The sequence below is a fragment of the Plecotus auritus genome (genome assembly GCF_963455305.1).
Source record: "Plecotus auritus genome assembly, chromosome: 2".
In the NCBI taxonomy this organism is placed as follows: domain Eukaryota; kingdom Metazoa; phylum Chordata; class Mammalia; order Chiroptera; family Vespertilionidae; genus Plecotus; species Plecotus auritus.
In genome coordinates this window covers 24,658,104-24,667,072 of record NC_137771.1, presented here as the reverse complement: position 1 = coordinate 24,667,072, position 8,969 = coordinate 24,658,104, and the positions used below count along the sequence as shown (strand labels likewise).

The following is an 8,969-nucleotide window of genomic DNA, read 5'->3' as shown; positions in this document are numbered from 1 at the left end:
AAATTTATTATTGTTAATAAACAAGGTGGTTTTTTTTTTAACCCTTCCTAGCTTGCTCCCACACGGGTCCTCCTCCATCCCATGGAAAATTACAGTTTCTCTTTACCCTTTCTTAGAAGGAATGCCAGACCCCTGCCTTGCTGGAAGAGCGGGATGGGGAGCACCAGGGTGCATCTTAGCTGCCCCTCTGATTATAAGGATTTAGCCTTCTTCCTCCGAAGCCCCTGACGTAGCAGAGCGCGGTGCAGTCCTGCCTTCCACAGCAGAGGGTCGGGCCTGGGCTCTCACGCCCCTACCAGCCTGCAGCTCCGTAAGCCCAGCTTGGGCAATTCGCTTTGAATTCTGTCACCCTCAGCCCCAGCCCCAACTCTGATTCCATAACGGCTGGGGTTAGGGAGGGAAACCCGTTCCTGGTCAGTCTCCGGCCGCCGCCGTCCAGCCAGCCCCAGCAGCGTGCTAGCTGGACGGCGAGACTCCGCCGACGGCGGGCTCAAGGTCCCTCTGCTCCCGGTGGGCGCGTCTCCGCTGGCAGGTCTGGCAGGTCGGGCCGCTGGGCTGCCGCCGTCTCCCAGCTCCCGGTGCCAGCTCTCCCGCTCCACGCCCGGCTCCCGGGCTCCCTGCCCTCGCAGTTGAAGGGACTAGGAGCGGCAGGGCGGGTGGGGACGTCTGGGGATTGAGGAGAGTCCTCGTTTTCGGGGCGTCCCCCCAAACCGCGTCCAGGTTACCCTTCCCCGCCCGCTGCGCAGGTGTGAGCGCGCGAGTGTAGCCTTGGCTGGTGTGAGTGTGAAGTGTGTGCGCGCGAGGGAGTGCGCGGAGGGAGCGCAGGCGGCGCGGGAGGCGGGAAGCAGGGCGCGGGGAGGGGGCTGGGAGGGAGTGTGTGCGCGCGTGCAACTCCACTCCGGGGCTTTGTGAGAGCCGGGGCGATAGCATCGGCGGCGGCTGGAGGAGGAGCGGCCGAGACGCGTGCAGCCCGCCCGCCAGAGCCCGGCGCCCGGGCAGGTGGGAGCCCGCGCGGGAGCCGAACCGACGCGAGCAGGAGCCGAGTCCGAGCAGAGCTCGGGCGGAGCACAGGAGCCTCGCTAGCGGGCGGCCCGTGGGCGGCAGCCGGGCGGGGCAGGCGCCGGTGGGGCGGCCCCCCAGTAAGATGTGCGCGGCGCTGCGGGGCGCCCCCTACTCGCTTCGGCGCTCGGGAGCCGGGCAGCTGGGCCAGGCGGCGCCTCGGGGGCTGCAGCGCGCCCGCGCCTAGAGCTGCCGCCCCAGGGAGCCCGCCACGGCCGCGCCCCGGGCACGCTCGGCGGCGCCCAACGATGACCGCTCCCTGGCGGCGCCTCCGGAGACTGGTTTGGGAATACTGGGCCGGGCTCCTCGTGTGCGCCTTTTGGATCCCGGACTCGCGCGGGATGCCCCACGTCATCCGGATCGGTAAGAGCTCCCCAGAGCGGGGGTCTCCGTGCGCCGGGCAGGGGCGGGAATGGGGGCCTCTGGACACGATCCCAAGGAATTTTTTCAACCTTTCTTGGCGGTCAGGGCCGGGTGACCACCTGGAGCTCTTTCTGGTGAGGACAAAGTTCCAAAGCCGGGGTCACAGGCCTTACTTATTGGGAAGGAGGCAGCCGGGCCGCGGTGGGCGACGGGCGAGGGCGAGAGGGCGAGGGGCCCTTGGCGCGCTCCTGGGAGGCCAGACCTGGCAGAGTGTAGCGAAGCGTTCCAGCCCCGACCCGAGTAGCGGGCGCAGTTCCCGGCGACTGCCAGCACGACCGGCTGCAGACCGAGTTCTGGGACCCGCTTCTCTGCGGAGCCGGAGCCCTGGGGAAGGCGCCAACTTCTCTTCCCTCCTCGCTCCCTCTGGGCCACTCGTCCCTGCCTAGGGCATGGCTCTAGCGGCCGCTGCGGGTACGCAGGGTACAGCTTCGCATGACGGGGCAGCCAGCTCCTCGCCCGGTGGCCGCCCTTGGCGTCGGTGGCCCGCATTCAGCCCCATGGTGTGGGGCAGGGGAGCGGCAGCCGTGTTGTTCACTCCGGCCGCCCCTCGAGGCGGAGGCCTCTCGGGCCTGGGGGCAGCGCAGGTGGGGGAAGGGAGCAATCGAGCCTGCCCAACGCGAAGAGAGGGAAGGCGAGGAGAGGGACGCGAGTGGTTTTTAAAGTTAGCGGAAATCCCTCCGCAGCTGGCGGCTGCTGGCGGGGCTGCGCGCAGCTTTCTGGGGCTCCTGCGTCTCTGCATCTCTCCTCGCCGGAGATTCTCACTCCGGCTTTAACTTTGTTGTGGCCGCCCCAGCACCCTGAAGGCATTGCTCTGGGCTGTGAGGGGTGGGGGTGGGGGTGGGGGTTGGGAGATTGGGGGGCTGCTTGTCCCAGGGCTGGGCCGGGCCTGGCCACGCGGGAGCCTCCATCACGAAGGCCCTGCACCCGCCGCCAGGCCGGAGACGTGGGCCGCCTGGGTTCCTGAGGCGCCACCACCAGTGTCTGGCACGAGGCGGGCAGGGCTTTGCTGAGCCAGAGCTACCTTCCTCCCCTGTGGCTCTTCTCCAGGTGCGGCCCCTGGGTTGCCAGAGGGTGCAGGGAACCAATGTCGGGTTTGGTTTCATACTTGAGGATTTTCCCAGGAGGCGGTCAGATCGTGGGAATCTGTCTCCTCCGTCGCTCTCTCCCGGATCCCAGACCCTCTGGAACTCGCTGTCTGGATGGTGGTAGACACAACTGCCCTGGCTGGGGCTTTCATTCCATGCCCAGGAATCCCGGCAGGTGCACACGGGAAGGCAGAGGAGTCCAGTGACTGTGCTCTGGGGACAGCACTCACCATCAGGATGAAACCCTTTGCAGTCCAGGGTGTTCCTGACAAGCCAAAAATATCTCTGTCTCTGCCCCAGTGCCCAGTTTGATCACCATTCTAGGGGCACGCAGCCCCTTGGTAGTGGGCCAGCCCTTTCTTTATTCCCTGCTTCCTTCCCTCTGTTTTGGGGGGGCCTGCATGGTAGGGTGCCCTCGGGAGAAAATGGGGGAGGAAAGGTGCTATGTGCTCCTTGCACGCATTGCAGGATCCTCTTTCCTCTGCAGGGGTGGGATGGGCATGCTCCCAGCCCAGCCTTAGGGATGGAGGTCTTTGGGGGCCCAGGAAGACAGGAGCAGGGGAGGCCAGCCCCAGAGGAACCAGCCGAAGGGGGCAGGATGATGTACCCTCACCTGCCCCTCCCACTGTGAAATTGACTTGCACCAGGGGACTCCTCAGGGCCCTGAGGGGAAGCTCAAGCCCGCCTGCCCTTTCTTGGGTTCAGCGTGTAATAATGCAATTAAGGATGGCAAAGCCCTCTTCTCTTCTAATCTTCTTCGTATTAAGCCCCAGGATTAATTAGCGTGTCGGCCCAGGCCATTTATATCAGAGAGTCTGGCCCCATTTGATTTTCAGCCCGAGGACTGGGGTGCTGTGCGGATGTCAGATGTGACCACCAGTGCCGTGCCGGCTTGGACGGAGAATGGGAAGGCTCTGGGGCCACTGGGCTTCTCTGGAGGTTCCTGGGGAGTTGAACTTCCATCCGTCTGAGCCCAGGCTCAAGCCTCAGCTGGCATCAGGGAACTGCAGTGGACACAGCACAGAAAGAGAAAGATTCTCTTGCTAAAACCCAAACATACCACCCTGGCTGGGCCCCATGCCATCTCCCTTTTCTCCTCCCTCCCCACCCCTGTGATCTCAAGGCTCTGGCTGGAGCTGCAGGAATTGAGGTCCCAGAAATTGGGCTCAGAAGTGTGCTGTGTGCTGTGTGCTGTGGTTCCCGAGACGGGTGCCTGAGCTGCTTGGAGCCGAATCCTTCTCCAGCAGGCAGGCAGGCAGCAGGCAGGCAGGCAGGCGTGGCGGGCACCGGCCAGGGAGAGGGTTTCCTGCAGGTGTGCAAAAGGGGAGCAGTGTACCGCCCCCTCTCTTTGTGCCTCTTTTGGGGGCTGAAATTTCCTCTTAGACAAGGAGATGGATAGCTCAGCAGTGTGACAGAGTGTTCAAACAATCCGTCTTGAATAGATGAATTGCATTGCTCTGTCTTTTTGTAATTGTGTCTATCAGAGGGAGAGGTCAAGGCATTGATTGCTTGGATGGTTTGCAAGTAACAAAGGAGAGTGAGGGAGAGAGAGTAATTGGATTGTAGTCTGCGGGTGGAAAAATGATCATTGATTATTTTATATGAATATGTGGAAGATGTATTCTGCGTGTGATTATCAGGTACTGCTCACTGAAGGTTTTCAAGGCATACTGTTCAGTATTTTGTTATTATTATTATCATCCCTATTATTGTTCAGATGGATGCTGGTCTTAACTCATGGAAAGCAGTTTAATGCATGGGTCTTCTCAGCCAAAAGGGCTCAGTGACCTCATGTGGAGACCTGGATTTTCTGGTTACATGACTCAGAACCTGAAGTGGAGGGGCCCTAGCCTGGGAGCCAGGAGCCCTGGGTTTTCTGCTCTATCTTCTGCCCGTTTACTGGGCCACTTTGTTCACATTGTACTCTCCCCCAACCTTGAGCCTGTTTCCCTGGCTGTAAACTGTTGGGTTGGCCGTGATGGTTCAGGCTATTCCGTGGCTTCCAGGTTCCCTTTAGTGCAGGCTGGCGGGGATGTCAGCACCATTGTAAGTCTGTTGCTTAGATTCGTGGAGTTTCATGAGGCTCCCTCATGTTACATACATACTGTAGGATCGAGGGCCAGCCTGGAATTTGAAAAGGGAATCAGACAGCGGTGGCAGCAGCTGGGGAGTTCGAATGGATGGTGCTGATCTCTAGCCAGCCAGGGGTGAGGTTCAGAGCCAAATGACTGCAGAGACATAAAGCAGGTGTGCGTGCGTGCTTGTGTGTGTGTGCGGGGGCGGGGGGGGGGGGCAGGGGTGGAGGGAAGGGCTGGCTCAGCTCCCGACTCTCTGAGCATCTACAGGCGAAGTAGATTGGAGCTATGAGGCCCCCTGATCCTCGGTTGGGGGGCCCAGCAGGCACCTGCAGTCTGTCCCAGGGGAGTGAGGGCCCCTCCCCCAGAGTTCCCAAACCAGCTCCATCTGCACCTCCTCCCATGATTTCACCCAAATGGTCCTGAACGTTTGTCTCCTGAGTTTGGGAGCTGCTGCCTGTAAAACAATGAGAAATTTCTCGCAGTGACTGGTGATGCGCTGAAACATCACCACCTTGTAGAAGCAGACAGGAGCTGAATGAAGATCAATAGGGGTTTCCCCCCTGGAAGTAAATAGCTTCAGACAAGACCTGGGAGTGGCCGGAGGGGCCTTAGAAAGCATTAACTTGAGGAATTTCTGCCTCCACTCTCTAGCCCAGCTGCTCCTGTCAGCCCAGGCATCCCTCCTTCTCAAGCTCGAGTTTAATTTCTTCTTGATTTCTGCCTTGCGCTGTGCTAAATAGTCTTTTGACGTCAGGATGATCTGGGGTTTTTCAAGGTGGTTTACGCAGGGTGAGCCAGGCACCGAATCCTCACTAGACCCTTCCAAGGTCACTTGCATCCCCCTCCCTGGGCACACCAGCTGATTTCAGAAGTCAGCCCTGCTGTGTAATTTGAAAGGACCTTTCAGGGGCCACTCCTTAGCCCCTCCCCCTTCAGGAAAGCAAGGCTGCTGAGCTGCTTTTAGGATCCTTTGTGGGGCTTGTGGGCCTCCCTGAGTCACTGCCTTCCACGAGCACTCTCTGTCCCTGCCCCAGGAAACAGAGTCCACTCCATGGCAGGGGGGTGGGGGGTGGGGGGTGGGGGGAGGTGGCACGGGTGCCCCTGTGGGCACTAGAACAACCTCTCCTCTTGCGGGAGGTGCAGGGTTGTATGTAGAAGTGGCTGCAGGGCTGCGTGGGGTGCTCTTTCAGGGGGAGATATGGTTGTGCTCAACCACGGAGGCCAGGCTTCCTCCACCCTGTAACATGGGTAGCGTGTGGGGACCTGGGTACAAGAGCTTGCCTCTGCCTCCCAGGGTTTTAGCCTGAGCCCCGCTTTGCTTGCTCAGGACCCTGCAGAGGGAACAGGAAGCTGCTGCTCCACTTGGCTGGGCAGCAGCAGAGAGGAGCCCGGAGCTCCCAGGCCCTGCCTGGCAACAGGACTGCAGCTCCAGGCTCAGGGCTCCTCCTCTGGGGCCAGCACCCAGCAGGTCCCGCTTGCCGTCCCCAGGCTGGTGTGATGGGGTTGGAGCTTTGGCTGGGTGGGTGGGCCCAGGGCCTGGGGCCTGATGGATGCAGATGGGGGCCTTGTGTGAGCTTGTTGGCTTGAATAGCTCTTCTCCCAGGTGCTGATCCCCAGCAGTTGCACCAGGGGGCAGTGTGTCTGTGCCCAGGTGGCTGGTTGGGCCATGTCTCCTGCCTGGGAGCCCACCGTGGTCTGGAGCACAAATTAATAAAATGACAACAATACACTGGCCCCAAGTTATTTGGGCACTTAGCCACTGCTAGGCACTGTGCTAAGTGCTTTTCACACAAAGACTAGTCATGTGGGTGAATAGTACATGTTCAATAAATGTAGCTGTTGCATTTTCCCCATCAGCTTATGTAGTCTTCACCACCCTGCGGGCATTATTCCCATTTTGCAGATGAGAGAACTAAACTTGGTGAAGTCACTTGTCCAAGCTCACACAGCCAGTAAGTGATAAGGCAGGATGAGAACTCCCCTCCTGTCAGCCTGACTCCAGATCCTGTGCTTTTAGCTGCCTGTGTAGTTGGGAGATAGAAAACAACGATTTTTACAGGCAGCTGAGTGCAATGCCCCACCCCCATGGTTCTGGGTGCTGAGTGGGGCAGGACTGGGCTGATTCACCAGCTGTAGGGGATAGTTGTGGGCTATGTGACATTAACCCTACCAGTGCCAGTGAGACTGCCCTTGCTGATGGGCCATGTGGCAGATATGCTTCTTTGAGAGGAAAGGTGTGGGTGGTATTTCCCACCCTTGCCGCCAACACACCTTCTTTTTGTAACTACACCCCACCTTGTTCAGCCTTCTGCACTCTGCCCAGCACTTTAATCCAAGCCTGAAATAAAGCTTGGACTTTCCCTTGAGTGTGGCCAGTCTCCTCCCCGCCCCCCCCCCCCCCCCCCCCAGGAATGCCTCTGCTCTGGGGACTCCACCTTATATGTCCCCTGGCAGCCATTAGGTTGTTCTCAAAGACATCATCAGAGCCTTGAGGAAACCCCAGGGCCTCATGTCTGTGTCTTCCCCTCACCTCCTTCCCCATCAGCTAGTGACCTGGCCAGAGAAGGTAGCTGGTGAATTAGTTTCTTATTCTCTACTCCTTCTGTGACCTCCTTTGCCCCTCCCCAATCCTGTCCCCTCTCCTCTTCAACATCCTTTCCAGGCTAATAGGTCTTATGGTCATTTTATTTGTAAACAAAAGTCACATCCCAACCTTCTAAATAGAGCCTGTCTTGCTGGGAATCGAGTTTGGGGGACAATATGAGGGTAAGGCCCACTGACACTGGGCCCTGGAATATGCATTGCTGTCCTACAGACAGCATGGGTAGGGTGTGGGAACCTGGGTACAAGAGCCTCCCAATCCACCCTTCCCCATCAGGAAGACCTAACCTTCTTTCCCACCACGTTCCTTCTCCCGAGGGACACAGAGTGACTGGACAATGGTGGCTGCCAGGGACTGAACTGTTCTAGAAGTGGGGGAAGCTGCACTGCTCAGAGCCCCTACAGAGGTGACAGATTTGAGACAGGCACAATCAGACAGATCATGTTATTTTCTAGGGCCTCAGTTTCCTCATCTGTAAAATGGGGATGATACTGCCTGCCTCATAGAGTCAAATAGGTAATGATGTCTTTTCAAAAAAGCGTAAATGCTGTCCTAAGATCAGCTTTTCTCCTTTTGTTGTTTGAGGAGTCTGACATGCACAGGGCCAGGAGTAGGGTGAGGTGTGTGAGGCAGCTAAAGAACAGGATTTCAGGAGGCTCTCAAGTGGCAACTTTGCATTTGCATACCTGGACATGAGAGCGAGTGCCTCACTGGCCTCCACCATCACCTGTGTTTGCGATGGAGTCCATGTTTACTTGTGCTCCAGAGACAACATCTTAACTGAGTTGTGATTGGGAGAGTGGAGATTGCATTGGAGGGGGCGGTTTGAGGACAGCAGGCCATTCTGAGTTTGCTTTGGTCTCCGTTAGCCACATTTTGTAGCAGCCGTGCTCAGAGCACCCTTGCCCACCTTATCTTGCTGTCTTTCCTTTGGGATTACCTCCAGGGTCCACACTGCCTCCTGCTCCAGCCTTTCACTCTCTTCTCCTCAAAGGTCACCTTCCCACGTCCCTCTCCTTGCTTCCTGTGACCTTTAGACCTTGTTTACTAATGCTTATCGACCTTGGTTATAGTTTTGCTTGTGGGTGTCTAGGGCTTTCTCTAGTGCATGTGTGTTATGCCATGGAGCTGCCCAAGGGTACCTAAGGCCACCTCTCCCTCATCACTACCAAGAGGCAGAATGAAATAATATCTCTTATTGATTCTAAGAAGAACATACACACACACAGTTTCACATCTTTAAAATCAGTGTGTCTCACAAGTCATGTCTGAGTTTACTTGCAAGATTTTTTTTATTTCTTGGCACTTCGCTTTGATAAAATGTGGTGGACCTGAGTTTGAATGTGAATCTAAGATAGCCCTGCTGTGTGACCTTGGGTAGGTCACTTTACCTCTGAGCTTCCATTTCTTCATCTGTAAGATAGAATTATTAATATTAGTTTAATCTATATTCAGATGTTTTTGACTTACAAAAATGTCATATGGTTGAATCTTATAGTACCATCTTCATCGGGTTAGTGTGAGGATAAAGGAGATAAAGTATATACAGCTCTTTGCACAGTGCCTAATGCTTAATAAATGTTATGAGAAGAGGATCCCCCAAGGGTGGAGGCCATGTCTCCACCATCAGACTGTGAGCTCTGAGGCTGTCTGCTTCTCATGTACCCTCTGCCTTATGCCAATCCTCATGCTCAACACTCCATGCAACTTAATATGTGGTAT

At 57.2% G+C, this 8,969-nt stretch overlaps 1 protein-coding gene across 2 annotated transcripts in view; it reads left to right on the top strand.

Annotated features, from left to right (window-relative positions):
* The first annotated feature begins 942 nt into the window (after nucleotides 1-942).
* The window catches only part of GRIK3 (glutamate ionotropic receptor kainate type subunit 3), a 206,839-nt gene continuing 198,812 nt past the window's right edge, over nucleotides 943-8,969 (top strand). For both annotated transcript variants that reach the window (XR_013959835.1, XM_080654206.1), the window contains exon 1: nucleotides 943-1,422. Coding sequence is in view for 1 of the 2 variants with exons in the window: in XM_080654206.1 (XP_080510332.1) it covers nucleotides 1,308-1,422 (115 nt within the window). In the remaining variant the exon portion in view is untranslated. The remainder of the gene's footprint in view (nucleotides 1,423-8,969) is intronic.